The sequence below is a fragment of the Vipera berus genome, assembly GCF_964194415.1.
Source record: "Vipera berus genome assembly, chromosome: 2".
In the NCBI taxonomy this organism is placed as follows: domain Eukaryota; kingdom Metazoa; phylum Chordata; class Lepidosauria; order Squamata; family Viperidae; genus Vipera; species Vipera berus.
In genome coordinates this window covers 181,656,521-181,681,977 of record NC_138203.1, presented here as the reverse complement: position 1 = coordinate 181,681,977, position 25,457 = coordinate 181,656,521, and the positions used below count along the sequence as shown (strand labels likewise).

Sequence of the window (25,457 nt, the reverse complement as noted above, 5' to 3'; positions counted from 1 at the left end):
TGAAATGAAAAAGTATAGATGACAATCGTGTAACCAAATTGGTTTTTCAAGGACAGTTCAGCAATCCAGGCTGTCCTCTAGACTCAAAATTCTTTAATGTTAAGTCTTTTACACTAACTTTAGCTAGTGAATCTCAGGGTTACTAAAAACACAGGAGATTCACAAAGTCACCTCTGACCTAATGAAGTCTCCAGAACTATTAGCACTTGCCTCCCAATCATCTTTATTGATATTCTAAAAAAGTGGGATTAAGATTTTGAATGCCTCTGTTTGCTATGCTCCGCTTTCAGAAAGAATATCCCGAGAACAGTTCACTGCTGTACAGTTTTAGCTCCTTAAGCAGGCTACTGCAAAACAGTAACATCCCATCTCCATTAAAGAACATAAAGCTGAATTAATATAATTTCCAATTTAGCACAGAAGCAGGTCCATAGACACCAACAAGATAAGAAAGAATAAGATAAGATATAGTAAGCTAAACTGTGTGGCACTGTATAAATCAAGAGGCCTACCTTTTAGAAAAAAAAAACAAGTCTGTACAAACCAGAAGGAAGTCAGTTCCCAAAAACCATTCTTCACCTTCCTAAACTCCTTGCTGGGCCCAGATTAGATCCACCTCATGGTAATGTGGAAATTTCCAATCAAACCTCCCTCCCAGGACATTTATGACCACAATTACCCATTACTAGATAATGCTACAATATACTTCCTTTGGCCTCCTCACAAACATCAGGCCTACCCTCACATGACCAAGCAACCTGTTACTCCTCCTCACCTCCAGCATCCATCTTGCCAGCCTGGAATGTGGCTTCTCTGCACTCGCCTACGGCTCCCCAGGAGGGTCAATCCAGGCTAACTGCTTGCTGGTGCTCTAAGAAACCAACTTCAGGAGCAAAAAGGGAAACACGTAAACACACACACAGACCTATGGGCACACAAAATGAGATGGACCGTATCGCCCCCCCCCCCGATACCATATTGTTTGCTTTACCACATATTTCTAAGAAATCTAAGCTAAAACACATTGACTTCTAGCTCTCACTCATCTCTGTAGAATTAGAAAGACGGGTGTGACCAAAATGGGCAACTTGTCATACATGCCTGTATTTATGCACTTAACAGACTTTTTTCATTTAGATGAGAAAGGGGGATGGATTTCTTCATAATTAGTGGCCCCTGTAATTGCCTAGCATGTTAACTATTTAATTTGGTCACCTAAAGCAGGGGTCCCCTAACCCTAGCTGCACAAATAAGTGTAGCCCCATCCACAGGATGAAGGCAGCATGCAAAACCACTCTCTGGTCCACAGAAAAATTCTCTTCTTGGAACCGGTCCCTGGTGCCCAAAAGTTTGGGGGCCACTGACCTAAAGCGCTGATTATAGTAATGTTTTTCAGTTGTGTCAGGAATTTCAACTGCACAGAGAACAAATGCAGTGATTTAGGGAAACTTAAATCAAATTTTCAAGAAGATATATAAGCTAGATATAACTCACATGATTACTGTAAAGATACATGGCAACAATAGTGGAAGAACCACATACTAGGTGTTCATTACTTGAAGAAAAGGAGAGAAATAGATGGCTTTAGCTAGCTTTGATAAGCACTGGTTACCAAAATTTACTCTCAAATGTTTTTGGATTCATTACTAGTTTTTATCTCAGCCCAAATGTTTTTTACCTCTAATGTCAAAACCCTAAACTTGTCCTAATTTTTTGAAGATATGTTACCTTCAGCATGTGAAATTACACTTTTGAGTTCACTTAAAGGAGTGATGTTAATGATCTCAATATTTGTTGTGGAGTTGTGATTTCTTTGGGACAAAATTTTGGAAGTTCTTTAATGAACTCTCAAGAGCTATTTATTTAGAATCTTCATTCTTACATGTTTGAATTAGCATTGGAATACCCAAAGGTTGCTTTCTCTTTATTCTTAGTGTTCTGATTTTGCATTTTGTCTATACATTCCTTTTAAAGCAAAACAAGCTGATACCTGAATGTTGCCTCGATAGCAGCTAATGGCAGCATCAATGTACATCTCTAAAAACTCACAATGACCCCACTATAAAGTTGATGTTTCATGCTTTGATCAGCATGTCATAACAAGATAATAAGTTACCTGAATTTGATAAAAAATTCACCAGCGATGAGCGCTCTTTTCATATCTGACACTTTCTCCAGAAACTGGCATATACAGTATTGTCCACCATTTTATTTGTGCAATCATGTGAGATGAGTATTATGAGCCAACATGGATTTGTCAAAAACAGATCGTGCTACACAAATCTTATTGCATTCTTTGACCAAGTGACAAAATTAGTGGACCATAAGAATGCTGTGGATATAATTTACTTGGTCTTCAGTAAGGCATTTGATAAAGTAGACCACAAACTACTTTAAAGATAAAAAAATGTGGGTTAGACAGCATCACCACCAGATGGATTCATAGCTGGCTGACCGACCATACTCAGCATCTGGTCCTCAATGGAGGGATGTGTGTAGTGGGGTGCCCAGGGCTCTGTTCTGGGCCCAGTGCTCTTCAACATCTTCATCAACGATTTGGGTGAGGGGATAGACGGGGAACTCATCACATTTGCACATGACACCAAGCTGGCAGGAACAGCCAACACTCCAGAAGACAAGCTTAAGATACAGAAAGATCTTGACAGACTTGAACATTGGGCACTATCTAACAAAATGAAATTCAATAGTGAAAAAAGTAAGGTTCTACATTTAGGCAAGAAAAATCAAATGCACTGTTACAGTATAGGCGGTACCTTGCTCAATAGTAGTAACTGTGACAGGGATCTCAGAGTCCTAGTGAACAATCACTTAAATATGAGTCAACAGTGTGCTGCAGCTGCCAAAAAAGCCAACACAGTGCTAGAAGAAGAGGGATTATTCAAAGACTATTCTTCAAAGCACCAGAAGGCAGAACAAGAAGCAATGGATGGAAACTAATCGAGAGAGAAGCAACCATTTTGATTCCAAAATGTTATTTACCAGGAAATACATAAAATCAATCTCAATATTGTCTTAAATCTATACCACAGTTAATGAAATTATGCTGTATGTTTCTTATCTGTTCAAAAAATGTGTAGTTTATATTTTAGTGTTACATTTATTTGAAATAAAGTTTAATGCTTTAAAATTTACTTTTAATAGCATACTGAAATTGAAAATATTGCAATGATTTAATATTAAATGAGCATCTTGCTATTCAGGTTTTTCTTCCTTTTGGGTAAATATAGGAATAGTATCTTGTATTTTCTATTATATACAACATCATATCTGGAGAGCAACAGCTTTTCACAATTGAGCATTTTATTGCTGTAATTAAATAGGAAAGTGAAAATGTTGATGTGAGCTACTTTGACAATATCTACATATCTCTGGAAAAGTTCAGGTGAAATCTAAGTATTATTTGAGAAGAGAAATATGGAACTTCTGCTAACAGCACCCAGCTTAGCTAATGATGCAGGAGGGAGAATCAAGAATTTTCTGTTATACTACAAAAGATCTGACAAAGAAAAATATGAGTATCTCTGCCTATCAATTGGCACCTAGTGTAACCAGTAATAGGCTGGAAGGAAGACCCTGAAAGGGAGAAGTAATGAGCACTATTTTTTTTCCCACAGAAAAATCCTGGAGGTGATGTAGATAGAGTGAAACACTGGGTTTTCCCAAGAAATTCAAATATTTTCCTTACCAAGAATTTGAACCTGGATCTCCACTGTATCACAAGTAAATAATACCATAGCTACCTAGTATCAAATAAAAGGCTGGGTTGATGAAAAACAGAAGGTAGTGTTTGCTCTGTCCTGCAATTTTCTTTCTGGTACATATGAACCTATTCAGGAAACAAGTTAAAAATATGTGGCCCGGTTTCATATTTGCAGTATAGCACAAAATAACATTGTGAGGAAAGACAGAAGGAGAAAGTTATTTTTGTGTGCAAGAAGAGATGCACTTACTTTCTATAAGATATTGGTCCCTGTAGTGCCCAGGCTCACTGTGCTACAAAAGCACTAAGATCCACAGAATAGATTGAGTATAAAGACTAGTAAACCAAGAAATATATCCTTTAGATTTAAAATCAAATTTTCAGCCTGCAGTTTGTAGTCATCTTTAAAAGTATCAAAACTGAACTCGGAAACTTGGATAATAAAGCCTGCTGAAGCCATAAAAAGTATAAACGTATTGTAAATTTTACTGCACTACCAAAAGACCTGTGAAAACTATATAAAACAAATGGCAATTACATTTGCATAATTTGTAAACACTGTAAAACATGATTATATGCAACAAATATAGATTATCTTTCAGGAATACTGGGCATGGGAATAATTTACAATATGCATAAATCAATCACAAACAATTCTTTCAAGCTGCATTTATTATTATCTGTATAAAGATAACCACGTATGCCCTAAAGTTTAAGTGGTGCCAAACCTTAAGGAATGCTTCCCTAAGGAAGATTTGATTGTAACACTCTTGGTCTTCAAATGGCAAATTAAAAGCTCTCTTGGGTACATCACTAATGGTTAGATGATTTAGCTGCTAGGAAACTTGAATGTGAGCTATAGTTTTATATTTATTACCTGTTCATTTAATTCAATAATATTGATATTTATTTTTAATATAATGTAGCAGGATCTAACTTCCTATACCCATTCAACTTATTGGACTGCAACTCCCATGAGTCCTTGAAAGCATAACCAAAGTTCATGCCAACTGGGAACAATGACAGTTGACTTCCAATGAATTTGAAGGCTAACAGGTCTCATCCAGAATAAAATGCACGCTTTACAGTTAGCAATTTCGATATGTTAGCAATTTCATTAAAAAAGCTACTATCAACTCAGTCATAAAATGCACATCTTTCTGACCAATATTTTGTTGAAGAGATTGTCTATGGTTGCTGTTTTACATTAGCAGTCAAAACTGCAGACATCTGGATGTTCCATTTAATTATAATAGTACTGAAACAATTTAAGCCCTGAAAAGCTTCAGGCGCATCATCTATATTTAGTAGTTTAAAAGGCAAAAGATTATTAGTACAGATCCTTCCTGGATCAGATAGCACATCTGTAAGTTCTATGCAACTACAATAAGGAAGGTTCTAATTCTACTTTCTCTACTCAAATTTATTGAACAGAATTGGATGTACTGAGTCAATAAAGGAGCCTATTTTGTACTGCTGCAAATAAAACAGAAATCCAGGCAAACCAACATATATAAGAATTTTCTTCACTAGCTCAGAACCTAATTTTTCCTACTTTGATTTTTAATTTTATACAAATAATGCTAAATTTTACCTGAAATTCATAAACTATATTTTATTTATATCTTGCCTTTCTCCTGCCCACGTAACAGTTTGAAAGCATGCAAATATGAGTAGATAAATAGGTACCACTTCGGTGGAAGGTAACAGCATTCTGTGTGCCTCAGCTTACAGTCATACTGGCCACATGACCATGGAAATGTCTTTGGACAATGTTGGCTCCTTTGGCTAAGAAACAGAGATGAGCACTGTCCCCTAGAATCGGACACAACTGCACAGGAGTCCTTTACTTTTATCCTGCCTTTATTAGTTTTCCAAATAACTCAAGGCAGTCAAAGTACCTAATGCTCCTTCATCCTATTTTCTCCATTTGTACAACTAGCTCTAAAAAATATACTCTTCTAATCCAAATTTTTTCTTGGCGTCCAATCTACTGAACAGAGTTCCATAGCAGAGCAGCATATAGAACAGTGAGAGCAACCTAACAAAATGAAGCTCTCAGTTTTGCAGTTTCTGGAGTCAAGTTTAAGCACACTTAATGATTACTGGTGTGGTTGCTTGCCATTTGAAACGACAAACATACAAAGCAGTAATATATGCTCTAAACTAGAGCTAACACATTAATATAACTATAACACATTCTTAAACTATCTCTAAATAAGTCCAAGAAAATAAACAAACCTAGTTTCACAGATGCATGACATTAACTCTGCATAGAATATAATCATATCCCCTATATTGGGAATTAACTCCATTACCTGGCATGTAAAGTAGTTCAGAGCAAGCCAAAGGTTGTCCATTATTATGCAGAAGTTTGGAGAACTCATATTTTGCAAACTTCATGTAATAACTTCCAAAGGATGTGATGTCCAAAATGTAGATATAATTGCATAGATTAGGAAATGGTTAATATGAAAACTAGAGGACATGTAAGTGTACACACACACACACACTTAAAAAACAATTATAGCCTAACAGACATATAGGATTCCATTTCAATAACCCAAATCAAGTTTAAATTAAAATGCCTATTTTGTTTCTGTAATTAAAAAATTCCACAAATGTGCGCTGTAGTCACAAAGGAAAAATTGTGATGTGCTTTTTTCTTAAATTCACAAAATAGCTGAGCTACTATCTATCCATATTCTACAATTCTACACATAAAATATTTTGTCAATCGTTTTTCTATTAAAACATTTGAATTTCTGAAGATACCCAAATTCAGAATTGAGCATAAATACATACTTTTCAAATTGAACTGTAACTAAACATATCATTGAACTGTACAATTTATTTCTAAGATTTGTTATTTTGCTCTGGCAACTAACTTGGTTTGAGGTTAATAAGGGAAATATGAATCAGGATATTGTTTATAAACTTTTAAAATATGAATTCAACTTGATTTATGGCAGTGAATAAGTGTTGAGTAGGGAAAAAGCAAAATATTGTGTACATTCCAATTCCGTATTAATAAACAGTACAATTTTATTAAAATAATGAGTAAGGATAGCAACTCATACACCTACTATGGTATGTAGCTGCTCCTTGAACAAGGGTTTGCTTCAGTCTCAACACCAATAGGTAAATTGAGTTAGAAAGTTTATTCCTAGATAAATAGATATCTGAATTTCACTCATAATTCTGGGAAGAATTCTGAGACGATATACTGAAGCAGACACTGAGTCAACAACTGCTTAGGAGTAGCAAACAATAGGCAGGGCTATTACTGCACTGCATTAAGAGATATAATTTATTAAGAGATGTGATTTAGTGCTAGTTTACAAGCTCATTCACTTTAAAGTTTTGATCATCTTCTCATGTGAGAAGTGATGGGCTTTTCTATTAAACACTAGCATGTAATTGATCTTCTAGAGCAGGGGTGGGGAACGATGGCCCCACTTATGGACTTCAATTCCCAGAATTCCTGAGCCAGCCATTCCTGAGCCTACTGGCTCAGGAATTCTGGGAGTTGAGGTCCACAAGTCATAAAGGGGCCATTGTTCCCCACCTCTGTTCTAAAGCAGCGTCCCCCAACCTTTCCAGCTTTGCGGACCAGTGAGGGGTGGGGGAAGAGGGGATGGTTTTGCATGAGTGGCAAGCATGTGCACACAGCTCCATTTGTGTGAGCAGCAGGCAGGCATGCATGCATGCCTGCCGCTTGTGCAACTGGGGATGCCACTTCCACAGCCCAGTTCCAAATGGCTCAAAGCCCAGAAATGAGCTGTGGCCCAGGGTTTAGGAAACCCCTATTCTAGAGTATAAAGACTTCATGCAAAATTGCTTGTAATTCTTTTTCCCTCAGATATTTACAGCCCATGAGCACATGCAGTCCTGGACAGCTACCGTAGTACAAGATTATATAAAAAATGAAGTTTGTTATTTATATAAACTATATATTTCATATGCGGCCCAAGACAAATCCTATTCTCTCAATGCAGTCCAGGCAAGCTAAGATTGGATAACCATGCTTTAAACCAATCCTAGTTTTAAGGATATCAATTTAGTAATTGCACAGAAAAGTATGTTATATTTATATTAAAGACATCTATTATTCTCTATTAATCTAGTATGCTTCCACATGAACAGCTCTTGGTACTAACAGTCAAAAGACATTCATCTGTTTAATGCAGCATGGCAAGCCACACTATGATTTACTAGGTTTGGGTTCAATGTGTTGTGTGAAGCCAGCCAATGTGATTTGTAAACTATAGCTGAAACTACACTGTGAGAACATTAGCAGTGAGAATGCAAACACCTGTGGCTTATTCAATATAATACAAATATGGTTTGGCATGAGGGAATTCTGACATAGTCTAGCTATTCTATCTTGGCCTCAATTGACTTTTTCCAGTCAGAAGGTAGGAACACTGATAGAAAAACATAAGATGAAAAGCAAACAATGATTTTTGAAACCCTATAAAATTCCATGATTGAAGACATAATTATACAATATAACTTTCATCTGGAATATCCCAGATAAAAACAAAAAGGCAAATTTGCATGCATAACCAGCATGAATGCCACAAGTTTCTTAAAATACAGATAAAAGGAGTCAATCAAAAAGGAAAAGGAGGACAGAACAATTTTTGTAAAAGTCTTTGAAATCTGGTCATCATCCTGTGAATATACGCTTGGCTAAAAGATCCTTATCTTCTGCCACTCTCTGCCTTCCATCTAGATATGCTACACACATTGCTTGTTGTTGTAGTAGTTAATAGTTTCCTTCCTTCCTGCCTGCCTGCTCAATTTGCAAGTCCAGTTCTGCATCTTCCTTTATGGGTGGGACGAATACTTCCGTCTGTCTTTCCTGAATTAAGTAGCCTTCACTTGCGTTTTTGTCTACAAACAGGAACCTCTCATACCTGCCTAGAAGCAACAGCAAAAAGCGTTAGCAAGAGTATGCAGTATACGTATATCCTTATCAGAAAAAAAACAACAATCTGAGCTAAGCAACCTGCATAAAACATTACACACAAATGTTTCTACATTCTCGTCACCTTAGGGCAGGGGTCTTCAAACTTGGCCCTTTTATGACTTGTGGACTTCAACTCCCAGAATTCCTCAGCCAGCTTTGCTGGCTGAGGAATTCTGGGAGTTGAAGTCCACAAGTCATAAAAGGGCCAAGTTTGAAGACCCCTGCCTTAGGGCAAGGTGACTACTAACAAAGTATAGCAAAAAGGCCGTTAAAGAGCTTTAGGTGCAGAAATACGATCAAAGGAAACGGGCATCGGATTTCGGGAACACATAAAAAAAAAATAAATCGCAGAGAGGCTGTCCTGCCCGCGAGCCAAGCCAGGCGCAGCCAGAGCCAGACAAAGCATCCGGGGGGGGGGGGGGGAGAAGGCTTTGCTCCGAGAAGCTAAAGAGCGGCTCCATGTGGGAAAAGCTATGAAAAAGCTGAATCCAAAGGACCGGGGAAGCCTTAAAACCCAGAAGCTGGGCCGCTAGCCTAAAACGGCTGGGTTAGCCAAGCAGGCAATTCCGGGAGCCCCCAAACGAAGAGGCGAAGGCAGCGGCCAAATACCCTCCCTTGCAACGGCTCCGGCAAAGGCCCTAAAGGGGGATTCGGTGGCAACTCAAGGCTGCTCCCTCCTCCTCTGCTCTCCCCACAGCTGCCAGGGGAGACCGTCCCTGCTCCTCCGCTCGCTCCCCCCACCCCGTATTCTTCTCCCTTCTCTTGATCCGGATTTCCCCAGAGAGAGGTCCGAGCCATCGCGACCCCGCATCCTGCTTGGCAGTCACGCCGGACACGGGCTCAGCCCCGACAGCGAAAAGCTCTCGGCCCGGCTTGCCTGCTTGGCTCCTAACCTCGCCCAAACCCGGCTTGCAGAGCAATCGCTACCCCGCACTCACCGCTCTCAATCTCGCCGCCTTTCTTGGCCGTGGCCGCGTTGCCCATGGCCAGGCGGGGCCGGGCCGGGCTTGGGCTGGGCCCACGGGGAGGGGGCGTTCTCCCCGCACAGTCGGTCCCAGGCTGCAGGAGGCTCCGGCTGGGCCCAGCCAGGCCCAATCCCCCCCCTCCCCGGCAGACTCTGCCTTGCCTCCGCCCCCTTCTCCCCTGGCGGCGGCGGCGGCGGCGGCAGCTGCGCAGGCACCGCCCCGACCTCGCATGCTATTGGCTATACAGCTTGCTCACGTTCGCTCACTGGTCTCATCAGCATGGCCCGAGTTGGTATTGGCCTCTCAGATCGTGACGGGTTCCTCATATGCGCTCGCCTCCTTCCTGCGCAAACGTGCCGGGTTGAAGCGCTGCCTTTCTACGATTGGCTAAAGTGACGACGTAGAGACCCCGCCCATGCTCGGGAGATCCGCTAGTTGGCTGGGCCGAGAGATGAGGGTCTCAGCTGAGTGCTCCGCCTCTCGAGATTGTCCGTGTTCCAAAGTATAAAGCAGGGGTCTTCAAACTTGGCCCTTTTATGACTTGTGGACTTCAACTCCCAGAATTCCTCAGCCAGCAAAGCTGGCTGAGGAATTCTGGGAGTTGAAGTCCACAAGTCATAAAAGGGCCAAGTTTGAAGACCCCTGGTATAAAGGGTGGAGCTCGAGGTGGGGTGGAATGTATTTTAGGAAGGGGCGGAGCATCCGCGCTCTAGATTCGGGGCGGGGGGGGGCTTTCGGGAAGGAACATTGAAGCAGAAATAAGTGCGGGATTCCCTTGTATTGCAGGAAAAGGGATTCAGGTTTTTTTTTTTGCTTTAACTTATTCTCGTGTCCTCAATTGACCCAGTACGGTCAATTTTTCAAATGATGGTCAAAGTCGGCGGTCGGAGCAGAACTTGATGTTCGGTTGAGCATGTGCTTTAAAACTCGGGCTGTAGCTATTAACGCGTAGCAGCACGCTTAATTCGTGCAGTTTAGTGGACAAAGGAAGGATTTTCGGAACAAGCTTTGAAAGCCTCTCTCACGTGTACATCTGGCTTGTTTACTCATCCTTATATTGTGCTTATATTCTAAAAAAAAAACCGATCAGTAGTCGGTCTCCTTCGCCGTAGCTGAAGAACTATTGTAGTGAAACAAGGAGTTAAAAGTAAATTCGGACGTTTCTGCAGGATTACAGCATTTTTTAAACAAATTCTTGGTAAAATGGGAGATGGGAGAATAGGATTCAGTGTTTATGTAAGGTGGCTTTCTGGTTTATATATGTAATATATAAACCAGCTGCCTGCAATTATTGCAGGTTCGCATCCCACCAGGCTCAAGGTTGACTCAGCCTTCCATCCTTCCGAGGTAGGTAAAATGAGGACCCAGATTGTTGGGGGCAATTAAGCTGACTTTGTAATAATGCCGCTTGGGGGGTGTATGAAAGCCCTAATAAGCAGGCATATACATAGAATGAAGGCTACTGCTAAGCTTGTTAGCCGCCCTGAGTCTTCGGAGAAGGGCAGGATATAAATGGAATTAAAATAAAAATAAATAAATAAATAATACAATGCTAGGTTTTGCAGCATACCACTGGTTTATGTTAGCATTTTATTTACAGATGTAAAGATTATGGAGAGTTCTGGCTTTCATATTTCTACTGATTTATACTTGAGTGTTGTTAATTCTTTAACAGGCAACTGTGTATCGTTGTCATTACCATCTATTAAAATGAATCGTTCAAAAGTGTCTTGTGACACCTTAAACACAGTATATTTAATATTAATTATAATTGGATTGTTCATTGGCATCAAACTCAATGTAGCTAAATGCAGACAGACTCTGGAGTAATAAAAGGAAGTATTTTTTAAACAATAAAGTATAAAACCTCCAGATGTAATTTAGGTGGCTTTAAAAAGGAACTAGACAGTTTAATTGAGAGAACTGTTAAAAGGCAGTTGGCCTTCATTTCACACAGAGTATTTTAAGTCCCATTTGTCAGTAGAATACCGGGACAATTAACTTCTTGTTGACTCATTAGCTGTGGTGAAAATTAGCACAAGATCTCCTTATAGTCCTGTGAGGGCACATAAAAAGCTAATGTAAATTATAAATTAATGAATTATTGTGCAGAATATATAAGGATCAGACAGTTGAGATGTGTTTGAATATCAATAGCTTGGGTTGGTAGCTGGGTTGTTGGTTTGATCTCCGGGCTTGGTAATTAGGTTGCAAACTTTTTGTTTTCATGGGGGGGGGGAGACATCTTCAGTGTGTTTTGAATTGTGTTCGGTTTGTTTGGAATGTTGCTTCCAGTATTTCAGTTGAGGTAGCTCTCTCGGTCTCAGTGGTTGGTAGGCGAGGTTGATGTCAATGTGTCTGTTCACCGAGTGGTTGGTTGGTGGAGAACCAGGCCTTGAGGAATTCTCTTTCTCTCCTTGACTTTGCTTGGTTTATAATTGTTGTCCTGGTTAGATCGAACTTGTGTCCTTCTGAGTCCTTGTGTGATTTTGGTCAAGAATACATATATGGTTAGAGAAAATGACAAAAAACATGTCAATTTTAAGCCAGAATTATTTCTGTTAGGTATAATTGCAGGAAATTATGAGGAAAAAATGTGTATATTTAATGTTACATGTATTAATGGCAGCGAGAAATGTACTTGCTCAACCTTGGAAAGATGAATTACCAGCGGAGGAAGAGATAATCAGGAAAATTTTGGAGTGCAGAAATGGACAGACTTACATTGAAAATGAAGGAGAAAGAAGATTCAGAATACTAGAACATGGAATACATTTTATCAATGGCTAGAAAAAGGTAGAGAGAAAGGAGTTTAACGTGTATTAGTAAGCTAAATATTGGAATCCAGACAACATGTTGCTGATAAAATAATGATTTGTGATTCTAAAAAAATAATAAAATATGTTTATACGTGACGACTGGTTTGTAGGCTACTGTGAAGTCGTGTTGGCGTAGTTGTCTTGCTGTCATCTCTGAAATGTTCTGTATGTAAGGGATTATGATTCATTTGGTCGTTGCTGTTCTTGTAGTTGTGTTGTTTTGGGCATTTGTGTTGTTTGTGTGTAGGGATCTCCAGATGAAGCCTTGTGGATATCCATTTCTCTCAAAAACTCTGTATAGGTGTCTCAGTTCTGCTGATCTGGCTTCTGTGGTGTTGCAATGGGATTCTGCTCTTCTGAAAAGTGTTCTGACACAGCTTTGTTTATGGCATTTGGGGTGGTTGCTGTGGAAGTTGAGGATTTGGTCTATATATGTTGTCTTTCTGTATACAGATGTTAGAAGTTGGCCATTGGTGGTTCAGGTTACAAGGACACCCAGGAATGGCAGTTCATTGTTCTCGATTTTTATCGTGAATCGGATGTCTGTGAAGATTTTGATTTTTTTGATAGATTTGGTTGCGCTTGATCATCACGAAGGTGTCATCTATGTAATGTACCCATAGCTTGAGGTTTATTTGCGGGAGGACAATTTCTTTGATTTTTTTGCATGATGACTTCTGCAACCAGGCCAGATATGGGGGATTCCATAGGTGATTCTTTCAGTTGTTCATAGATCTCACCATTAAATTTGAAGTAGGTGGTTAGGCATAGTTGGAGTAGTTTGCATGTGTTTTCTGTTGTGAGTGGTCCTCTTGGTGGATGTCTCTTGTGTAGAAGTTCTCTGATTAGGTCAACTGCTAGTTTCATATCTATTGATGTGAATAATACAGTAACATCGAATGATATCATAGTTTTGTCCTCGTCGATGTGAAGGAGTTTGAGTTTGTCCAGGAATTGCATGGCATTGTTTATGGAGTATTGGGAGTTGCTGATGAGGTGTTTTAGGCATTGCCACATTTCTTTTGTGAGGTTATAAGTGGATGTGCCAGGGAGTGAGATGATCGTACAGTATGTTATGTAGATGACATCTTCATAATAAGCGCAACCAAATCGACCAAACCTACCAAAAAATCAGTATAATTTCTGTTCTCTGGTGGTCCCAAGAGAGGCAGAAGTTGGTTAAAGCTAAAGATAAGCAAGTGATTATAGAGTAAGAGTAATATATATATTTTATGGAAAATGCATCCAGGTTCAGATACTCTGGTTGCGTTTAGCTTGTTTTGTGTTATTTCTGGATTGATTTCTCCTCGGGTCTCATGTTTATTTCTGGAATGTTCTACAGAAGGCCTTGTTTTTATTTGCCTCTGTCTCCAAGAGAATGTCAGAAAGCAGTATGACAAATCTATATTCACATGAGAAACTTGTGTTGCAATAGTGCACATATTTATTTAGGAGGGCCAGGGAGGTTAGTTCAGTAGAACATATACTGTATACGAAATGTGGTAAAACTGCTCCCTGAAGTTTATCACATTAGGTTCTTAGAATAGCTATATAATGACATTTCTTTCCTTCAAAAATCTTACTTTGCTGCAAAGCTTTTTTGAACAACTTGTTTCCTTTATATATTATATGACAGATTATAACTATTGTACTGTTACCTCCTCTTTTATTTACCTTATCTGGAATACTAGGTTTTGATCTCTTTGGAGCATAGACCTACTTTTCATATTTTGCCTAGCATACTTCTACTGTCATATAAATAAGACATTTCACTGCTAATCTTATAAAATCTTAGTTGGTAAATATATTCATTTCCTTTTATCTTTATACAGAGTTCTGACAAAGAATGGAACCTATAGGGAATGGGTCAGTATCACTGATATGCCATACTACTCAATGGGATTCAGTCTTACTTGTGGTGGTTCACAACTCAACCTAAAGATACTACTGTTCTAGTGTGTGCTATTTGTTAATTCAAAGTATGTCCTACCTTTCTACGTTAAGCTTTCAAGACTACCAACAACATTAGCAATTCAATAAAGTAATTTCTAAAAAGATAAGAAAAGACAGATAAGACCAATGCTAGTTTATTCAGTATCCTGTGGATTGGGGTATAGGGTGAATAGGGAGAATTCCCTGATGGGTTTGATCTAGGAATTGCTTATTGCAAGGACAGGGGGAAAAATATTGCACTTAATGCTATGCCATCCCCACTGATTAGGCTGGCTACACATAATAGCTCATGATTCTATTTAAATATTAAATGGAATTCCCTGACCCAGATCCCATCCCGTCCTTCCATCTGTTTCTTGCACTCAGAAATAGCCAACACTACACTGCTGTGTGTTATAGTAGAAAATATTTCACTGCTATGGATTAGGTATATTTATTTTTCTCTTTGTTTTTTAAGGATGTAAATTTTTATTTAGATCTGTGCTTGCTGGAGTTAGGCCATGCATATCCAAAAGACTTAGAGGTTTTTGTCAAAAGTCTTTCATGCAGGATCGCAGTTTCTGTGCAATAGGCCACATTTCTGCTGGTTGCCCTCAAATTCAATCATTAAATGTATTGCTGACAGAGTAAGAAGACGGTTCAGGACTCCCAAGGAAGCATGACATGAATTGAAATGTACTTGCACTCCACAGCAAGGCCAACTTTGAATGAATGGTTGGTGTAATTCAATTCCTTTCTGCTGATTTCAGTGGGAAAAATAAATTCAGGAAACACTGCCCTCTCCTTTACTGCCACCCCAATGGTGAAATAAAGCCTGCCGCATCCAGTCATAGAATGCTACCATCAATACATAAATTCAACATAAGTAGGATTTAACCGGTTACAGGGCACATTGACTGTATCTCTTTAGATCTCCTGGCAATATTCACTAAGGCAGGGGTCTTCAACCTTGGCCCTTTTATGACTTGTGGACTTCAACTCCCAGAATTCCTCAGCCAGCGTGCCTGAGGAATTCTGGGAGTTGAAGTCCACAAGTCATAAAAGGGCCAAGGTTGAAGACCCCTGCACTAAGGTGAACGTGTTCTGTACCAGCCTGCTACCGGCCTTGCAGAAAAGGCAACCCCTTTATAAACGGCAAGAGGCTGGAATACGTCTGCCAAATTTATTACAAAAACAAACAAAACACGTACCAAGATACAGGAGCTTTGAAACACTATCGGAGCGGTTGCTTTCAGCAAACCAGCCCTCCCCAAACATTCCCTTTATAAAGAGTTCAGGGCGTGGCCTCTCTTTGCCTCCTTCCGAGAAGCCCCACAGCCTTCCTCTGCTTGCTCCTACTTGACTGCCTCCTGCGTCGGGCGTCCTTGAACAGGGCCAGCTGTGGGTCATCTTCATCCACACTGTCAGGCTCACACAGCTGGGTCTCCATGGTGACCAAGTGTGAGGGGCCTGCCTGAGGGCTATCATCAGCAAGATCTTCAGCACCCCCCTCCTCCTCTGAGTCGTCGTCCGACCCAACTGCCGAACCCACAGGCTGACCCTGAATCACAACAGAACGCTGATATGGGTTAACTATGGTGAAAAGGCATTTTGCCCTTGGTATAGCCTGGAAGTTCGTTCCATCACAAAAAGGAGACTTTGCAAAACAACAACAAAAAAAGAATCTACACAATGTTTTCTCTCTTTTCTCATACCTATGCTTAGAATTTTACTGGTTTCTGGTACTAGTATTACCGTATAGCTGCCTTGATTAAAAACTCACTCTAGAATCTAGGGCTGTATGTCCACATAGTTGCTCAACAAAATTAGGCAGGCAAAGTGGGAAACCAGCATCATCCGGGTTAATTGGTCTTGTTTTTCTTGCTGCACCTGACTTTAATAGAGAGCATTACTGGAAATGTATTTACTCAGTGCATGAGTTTACTATATTTATCTACCAGCAGCCAAGGACTGTTAAAGAACAGTGTAAGTTTCCCAATTCCACTCACCAGTCAATGTTCATTGTTTTGTGGCTACTTTTCACTACCAGTTTGGAACTGGAGCTGCATAGAAGAACAACAGTAAGATAGACTGAAAATGATATTGTCTTTAGCTTTCTAAGTGTAGAGATTTGCTTTATCTATTTTTGTTTGCTAGATATGACATTTAAATAGAATACAAGTGTTGTTGTTAGCTGCAAAGTCGTGTCTGACCCATCGCGACCCTATGGACAATGTTCCTCCAGGCCTTCCTGTCCTCTAACATCTTCTGGAGTCCATTTAAGCTCACGCCTACTGCTTTAGTGACCCCATCCAGCCACCTCATTCTCTGTCGTCCCCTTCTTCTATTGCCCTCAATCTTTCCCAGCATTAGGCTCTTCTCCAGTGAGTCCTTCCTTCTCATTAGATGGCCAAAGTATTTGAGTTTTAGCTTCAGGATCTGGCCTTCTAAAGAGCAGTCAGGGTTGATCTCCTCTAGGACTGACCGGTTTGATCGCCTTGCAGTCCAAGGGACTCGCAGGAGTCTTCTCCAGCACCATAGTTCAAAGGCCTCAATTCTTTGGCGCTCAGCCTTTTTTATGGTCCAGCTTTCACTGCCATACATTGCAACTGGGAAGACCATCGCCTTGACTATACGCACTTTTGTTGACAGGGTGATGTCTCTGCTTTTTAGTGTGCTGTCTAGATTTGCCATGGCTTTCCTTCCCAGGAGCAAGCGTTTTTTAATTTCTTGGCTACAGTCCCCATCTGCAGTGATCTTGGAGCCCAGGAAAATAAAATCTGTCACTACCTCCATTTCTTCCCCATCTATTTGCCAGGAATTGAGAGGGCCAGATGCCATGATCTTGGTTTTCTTAATGTTAAGTTTGAACCCAACCCAAGTTTTGCACTCAGAATACAAGTAATGTATACCAAAAGGAAAAAATATATATAAGGATGTTGTCTTTTTCCAACAAAGTGACTAATTAAGGAATTAGGCAGTAATTTATACACTGCAGTAAATAATGATTTTAACGTGATTTATAAAAAAAGCCATTGAGATTGAGATTGAGCTGATACATAATATTAAAGTGTTAAAAATAATACTGTAATATTTTATTGATTTGCCATTAGGCCACATCAGAATATAAAATTAAAATACATAATAAAAGATCACATATACAAAATAGAGTAAAAGGCATAACTAAAAATGCAAATCATATTTATGTGTCATCCCTACAATTCACTGAGATCCACATAGGCAATTTTCAATTGTCCTGTTTTGTTCAAGTAAAGAGCTGTATTATGTGTAAAATTGTTGGATTTATACAATATGTTAGGCCAGAGATCCCCAACCAGGGACCAGTTCCATGGAGAAAAGTTTTTCCGCGGACCAGAGAGTGCATGGGTTTGTGTGCTGCCTGTATCCCACGGATGGGGCTTTGTTTGGGCGGACCGGTTGCTGGCATGCCATGGCCCAGTACTGGTCCTTGGACCGGGGGTTGGAGACCCCTGTGTTAGGCAGATGGCTAGATGGATGGGCTTACAAATTGTAGGTTTTGAAGCTAAGAAAGAAAGAATAGGAATTTCTATGGGGTAAAGAAATTTTGCATGCTACCTGATTTTTTAGACCTTTATTAGAAATCCCTTACTTGCATCAACTAGAGAAGAAAAAATAATTACAAAGTACACATATTGCCTCAGAAGTAAATCTCACCATCTTCAGTGGGTTTACCACCTAATTAATGTGCTGGGAATAGCAGTTTTGGGGCCATTTTCGATGTTCCTTAACAATTACTCATGCTAGATCTTGGTCTTCATTCACTGCCTGATACTTAACTGCCCCTGAATAGCTAACATATTGTACTCCAGAGCTTCTCAAATGATGTGTGATAAAGAACCAATTTTTAAAATAATTTCCAACATACTGTGTACTGATTCTTTTGTAAAATACAATATGAATTATTGGAAAAATGAAATAAAACTCCCCAATGACATATAAACTCATCCAAACTGCAAACCCATCCAAACTGCATTTCAAGAAAATAACTTTTCAGAAGATTTAAAGAGGTGATCTCAAGAGCTGGTAGAGCTGAATGCTATTTCATGATGTTCAGAGGGGGAGAAAAAAATCAGATAAAACTCTCCTTGCTCGCTCTTGTTCTACCGCCCTGAAATGACCAAGCTTAGGGTGTGATGTAAATCAGCCCTTCGCCATGGCAGAGCACTATCCATGTATAAGTTTCATGCAGGCAGGGTATAACTTTAGATGATGAGTCGCGCCACAGGTGGTCTCAATCATGTCATGTGCTTTTAAGAGCTTACAAGGGGGAAGCTTTGGTGATGGGAGCCTGTGGAGAAAGGGTACTTTGCACACCACAGGAGAGCACTCCACATTTAAAAACCAGCCTCTTGGGGGGAAAAGGAGTGGGGAGAATATTAATCCTCTTCATTTGAAAAACTGTGTGTTCACCTGTTCTACTAAAACCCCTACAGGTTAGCCTCACCAGGACTATAGCAAGAAGGCCTAAATACCCTCTCCAGGAACAAGGTTCTCTTGACCATGATATCCACACCAGTGAACCAGGGAAGAAGGAAGGAAAATTCTGTCCGCATGAATGGCCAAAGCAATCTTCCTTGGCTTACCTTACATATACTTTATCTTAACACTGTGTACTACTTGTGTGGTATAAGCCAAAGTACAGTGACAGCTATTAATAACTTCTAAGACAGGGGTGTCAAACTCGCAACGTCACATGACCTGTCACAACGTATCGCAACTTTTTTTTCCATTGCCGGCAATGGGGTGGGCGCGATTTTGGCATGACGCATCCGGCCTGCAGGCTGGCAGTTTGACACCCCTGTTCTAAGAGAAGGCTTGGTACAATCCTCTCTTCATTCCTGCAATATCAGGAGGATGGAAGGCGCAGTCTGATCAGAAAGGGGAAAATGGACTATCAGGGTTTTCCAAACTGCCACCACTAGTTCTTCACTTTTTGAAAATTCACCACTGATGGTGTTGAAATGCAGATGGATAACAATTAGTTCTTAACTTGATCATTGTTCCCAAGATTCTATGCATCTCTCCAGAACCTGTAATTAAGTATCACACATTTACATAAGTGTTCTGACACACCATCCATCGTAACACATTAAAGAACAGGAGCCAGTTTTCCCATTTCATTTTCCCAGCAATAGGCTGTATAAGCCACACGTACTCCTGTATTCAGATACCATAAATTCATACGCACACTACATTAGTATGTTAGTTCTCTTATAAAACAGCACAGAAGACTTCAGTTGTTGTCTTTTCCTCCATTTTTCTTTGCAGACTGCTCTCAATAAATATAGGTATTAGCTATTTTATTGTTTTACTAAAACCAGAGCTAGCTGTGTTGAAATATCCTAATGAATCTTTTAATACCCACCCTTTAGCCAGGCTTTTACATTTATATAATCCAACACAAACATGCCATAGATGTAGTATTAGATATCATACTATAGCCCAGTGATGGGATTCAGCCAGTTCGCAGCAGTTTGGCAGAACCAGTAGCTAATTTTTTGTTGCCCAGGCCCAGAACGGACTTCCGGAAACGGCATCCACAAAGAGAACTGGTTGTTCACATATTTGAATCCCACCACTGCTACAGCCCCTGATCATTCAAATCATGGGATGCATGTTACATAAAATCAAACCACATTTTTTTTCTCTTGGTGAGATTATTAAGGAAAGAAACATTTTAATGTTCCATACAAGCTACTCACATCTTGAGTTTGTATAATTAACCCTATACACACATAAAGTCTTAAAGTGTTGGGCTTGGATGACTTATTTGACCATGAAACTCATCAGCTGCCATTGGGCCAATTGTTTTCAACTCATACCTTCTCACAGAATTGTTTTAATTGCAAGATAAAGGCAATGAAGTATTCACAGTCAGAGTCCAGCTGTGTTTGTGTTTCCCCCCCTCACCTCAGATTCTTAAGAGATAGTTTCAATTATAGTTTGACCATTGAAAATACCAGCCAGACTGATTGTGTAATGTAAGCCATCTGGCCCTCATGAATCTTCCCTGCCAGAAAATAGAAGATTTTCCTGAGGGGGGGGGTTGCCTCCTGAGAGTGAAAACTGTCTCATTGCTCAGATGTGGGCATTGCATATGTTGACACAATGAGAGATACTTGCATCAGGTGGGCTATACCAAGCGCATCCTCTTAGCATGGTCTTACTTATCTTTCCTCCATTTGCCTGATAGGACATGTCTGTAGTAGTCGGCTTAGTATTTTGCCTAAGGACAACATGGATGTTTTACTTCCCTGACTTGTTCTAGTGGGCTAACACTCTATCCCCACCCCAAGAAGACTGTCTCCATTGTCTGAATCTTAAGAGTAGCATAAAGTTCTAGTAATTATTACTCTGCAGTTATTAATTATTACTGAAATTTTTTTGAATAAGAATAATTTTGGTGACTTAGCTTCAGTTTCAGATAGTGCAGAGCTCCATTTCTTGGTAAAACAAATACTGTGAAGAGTATTTGAACCTACTTTTCTTTTATGGATAAAGAGAACAATAAAATTAATTGCCAACATTCTTGTTTTCTTTTTGCAATGTTAGAATTTCAAGATTAATTTGGAAGTTCAGCAAAAATCAGAGTGATAAGAAAATAGTACAAACACTGATTGCACTGCTGCTACCTCTTGCTTAATAATAAAGTGGATGGGCTAATAAAAGCAGGTATGGGAGGTAATTGTTTTGAGAGCACCAAAGACAAACATTCAGATGCCAAGAGAGAACTCCATATCTGTATGGAAAAGGAATTACAGGTAGTCCTCAACTTACAAACCACAATTGAATCCCAAATTTTTGTTGCTAAGTGAAATATTTGTTAAGTGAATTTTGCCCCATTTTATGACCTTTTGTGCCACAATTGTTAAGTGAATCATTGCAGTTGTTAAGTTAGTAGCACAGTTGTTAAGTGAATCTGGCTTCCCCATTGACTTTGCTTGTAAGAAGGTCACAAACATGATCACATGATTCAAGGGACACTGCAACCATCATAAATATGTCAGTTGCCAAGCACCTGAAATTTTGATGACATGACTGTGAGGATGCTGCAACAGTTGTATGTGTGAAAAATGCTCATAAGTCACTGTTTCCAGTGCCATTGTAATTTTGGTCACTAAATGAACTGTTGTTAGTTGAGAACTACCTGTACTTTTGCCTAATGCCCAATGGCTAAAAGGCAGAACAACATTGACAGATGCTGGGTAAAGATTCTGAACTGTTTCTTTTATTCAGACCACTGAAATCATTTAGGAATCATCTGTCATATAAAGTAGGAATTAGCAATGCGGTGCTTGCAGGCACCATAGTACCATTAACTGCTTCAGATAATATCCACAGGATCCAGTCCTTAAATTAAAAATTTGAAGAAGTGGTTAAAATGGCTAACCTCAATTGTCATAATTCTACTATTTGCAGCTGAAATCTTGCAAGATTTGAGATGATCTATAGTTTTAGTTAACTTCCTTTAAAATAATAATAATGCCCTCTCTAGGGATACCTCCAGTAGCTTCTTGGAACACAGATTAGGATTTATTGCTTGGCTGTAGAGAAATTTTTAAAGACCTGTGACAATTTCAGGGTCATTTACATTATAAAGGAGAAGATGATCATGAGGTGTCCTGAAGATCATCTAGGGGAAAAAAATCAGAACTTTGAATTGGGCTCAGAAACCAATTAGAAAGCATTTATCTTACAAACACTATCTTTCTCCAACTTTGAGTCTGTTCCTCTATTACAGACATGTCAAACACAAGGCCCGGGGGCCGGATCCGGCCCGCGAAGTGGTTTCATGCAGCCCGCGAAGCCATCCTGGAAACAGTGAGGGAACGGCCCCCACTGCCTTGGCCCTGGCCCAGAGACCCTCCTCCTGCCAGAGACCCTCAGATCTGTCCCACTCCTGCCCAGGCCCCCATTGGCACCCTTGATGCGAACGATGTAGAGCTGGCCACGCCCACCCAGCAGGCCATACGCACTCTAGCCACGCCCACCTAGCAAGCCACGCCCACCCTGGCCATACCCACCTGGCCCCCTGAGGGCAACCGCAATGCTGATGCGGCCCTCAATGAAATTGAGTTTGACACCCCTGCTCTATTAGGTTTGTGAGTTGAAGCAAGATTATTGATTATGAAAAAGTATCACATAATCTGAAATACAATATGAAGATGAATATCCACTTGTATGTCAGAGATAGCAGTAGAAGACATTTTCTTCATTTATTTGATCAAAGTTTTCAAATTAGAATTTTGTTAACAGATTTTGATGAAAAAAAATCAGGTATCTAAGATACATACAAATGATTAAAGGTCACAAGACCTCTTTTGTAAATCCAATGTGAAAAAATTATTCATGTCATTCTTTTGGTTTGTTATTTCTATATAGTTTTCAATTATTAAGACAGTACCCAACTTCGTTTGTATATCCAGTGTAGCATCTTTTTCCATATTATTTCTGTAGTCTGTCATTTTTAAAACCCATTTTAGATCATTGTTTTATCCAGTATAACTTGTTCCTCTTCTGTAGTAACTTTTAAAGTCTAGCTATGACACTCTTAAAATTTTCTACGTCCATTGTACAAAAATATCCTCCAGTACATTTAATATTAAAGTATTTTGCTCCATTCCTTATTAGTCAGATTTAAATATTCTCCTTTAATTGTAATCTTTAGTTCCTTCTGGTTTCCCCTCATTTTTCAAATCCATCTAGATTTATTACATTTGTGACATTCAAGAATCAATATATTAATGATCCTTTTTCTGTTTAATATTTTTTAAAGTCCTTAAACTTGTATTGAAAACTTGGTTTGCTAAGGATTGAAGAAAACTCACCTGATGCTATAAAAATATCGATCTTAAAGATTTATAATAAAAGAAAATCAGTTAACAAGCAGTTTCCAAGAGTGATCAGAAAAGAAGGTACAGATAGCCCTCGATTTATAACCACAATTGAACCCAAAATTTATGTTGCTGAGACATTTGTTAAGCAAGTTTTGCCGTGTTTTACTACTTTTATTGCCAGTTATTAAGTGAATCATTGCAGTTGTTAAGTTAGGAACAGATTGTTAAGTGAATCTGGCCTCCCCATTGACTTGTCAGGAAGTCGTAAAAGTTGATCACGTGACCCCAGGATACTACAGCTGTCAGAAATGAGTCAGTTGCCAAGTGTCCGAATTTTGATCATGTGACCATGGGGATGCTGCAATAGTCCTAAGTGTGAAAAATGGTTCTAAGTCACTTTTTTCAGTGCCATTGTAATTTTGAATGGTTACTAAATGAACTGTTGTAAATACAGTTGCAAGAAAAAGTATGTGAACCCTTTGGGATTACGTGGAGTTTTGCATGAATTGGCCATAAGATGCGCTCTAAACGCCATGTAAGTCACAACAATAGAAAAACACAGTCTGCTTAAAATAATACTACACAAACATTAGCTGTTGTCATGTTTTAATTGAACATAAGATGGAAACATTCACAGTGCAGGGTGGAAAAAGTATGTGAACCCCTAGCCTAATGACTTCTCCAAGAGCTAATTGGAGCCAGGAGTGAGCCAACCTTGACTCCAACCAGTGTGATGATATTGGATGTGTTGCTGACAGCTGTCCTGCCCTTTAAAAACACACACCTGTTTTGGGTTTACTGGTCTCAAGAAGCACTGTCTGATGTGAACCATGCCTCGCAGAAAAGAGCTCTCAGAAGACCTACGATCAAGAATTGTTGACTTGCATGAAGCTGGAAAGGGTTACAAAAGTATCTCCAAAAGCCTTGATGTTCATGTGTCCACGGTAAGACAGACTGTCTACAAATGGAGGAAGTTTAGCACTGTTGCTACTCTCCCTAGGCGTGGTCGTCCTGTAAAAATGACTGCAAGAGCACAGCGCATAATGCTTAATGAGGTAAAGAAGAATCCTAGAGTGTCAGCTAAAGACCTACAGAAATCTCTGGCACATGCTAACATTTTTGTTGACACATCTACAATAAGGAAAACATTAAACAAGAATGGAGTACATGGGAGGACACCACGGAGTAAGCCATTGCTGTCCAAAAATAATATTGCAGCACATTTGAAGTTTGCAAAAGAGCACCTGGATGTTCCACAGCACTACTTGCAAAATATACTGTGGACAGATGAAACCAAAATTGAGTTGTTTGGGAAAAACACACACTATGTGTGGAGAAAAAAAGGCACAGCACACCAACATCAAAACCTCATCCCCACTGTAAAACATGGTGGAGGGAGCATCATGGTTTGGGGCTGCTTTGCTGCCTCAGGGCCTGGACGGATTGTTGTCATTGATGGGAAAATGAATTCCAGAGTTTATTAGGACATTTTGCAGGAAAAAGTATAACCATCTGTCCGCCAACTGAAGCTCCGCAGAGGATGGGTGATGCAACAGGACAATGACCCAAAGCATACAAGTAATTCAACAAAACAATGGCTTCAACAGAACAGAATATGCTTTCTGGAGTGGCCGAGTCAGAGTCCTGACCTCAACCCGATTGAAATGCTGTGGCATGACCTTAAGAGAGCGATTCACACCAGACATCCCAAGAATATCGCTACACTGAAACAGTTTTGTGCAGAGGAGTGGTCCAATATTACTCCAGATCGTTGTGCAGGTCTGATCTGCAACTACAGGAAACGTTTGGTTGAGGTTATTGCTGCCAAAGGAGGGTCAACCAGTTATTAAGTCCAAAGGTTCACATACTTTTTCCACCCTGCACTGTGAATGTTTCCATCTTATGTTCAATTAAAACATGACAACAGCTAATGTTTGTGTAGTATTATTTTAAGCAGACTGTTTTTCTATTGTTGTGACTTACATGACGTTTAGAGCGCATTTTATGGCCAATTCATGCAAAACTCCACATAATCCGAAAGGGTTCACATACTTTTTCTTGCAACTGTACATGACTATTTGTATGTAAAACTAGTATCCCTAAAGGCACCTTGATTTGAATGAAAATGGCTTTTCCTTATCTCTTAAAGCTCTAAATCCACTGGAG

General features: G+C 39.7%; 1 protein-coding gene across 4 annotated transcripts in view; it reads right to left on the bottom strand.

The window, feature by feature from the left end:
• Positions 1-9,827, bottom strand: part of PRKACA (protein kinase cAMP-activated catalytic subunit alpha) — an 84,344-nt gene extending 74,517 nt beyond the window's left edge. Inside the window, exons 1-2 of one of the 4 annotated variants that reach the window (XM_081319526.1) lie at positions 9,635-9,812; positions 776-883 (exon numbers count right to left, since the gene is read on the bottom strand). In XM_081319526.1, coding sequence (XP_081175652.1) covers positions 776-788 — 13 coding nt within the window. In that variant the 5' untranslated portion in view covers positions 789-883; positions 9,635-9,812. Of the gene's footprint in view, positions 1-775; positions 884-6,039; positions 6,601-9,634 lie in introns of those variants that run through there. The other 3 variants (XM_081319528.1, XM_081319527.1, XM_081319525.1) reach the window with 3 other exon arrangements.
• Between the last annotated feature and the right edge of the window lie 15,630 nt (positions 9,828-25,457).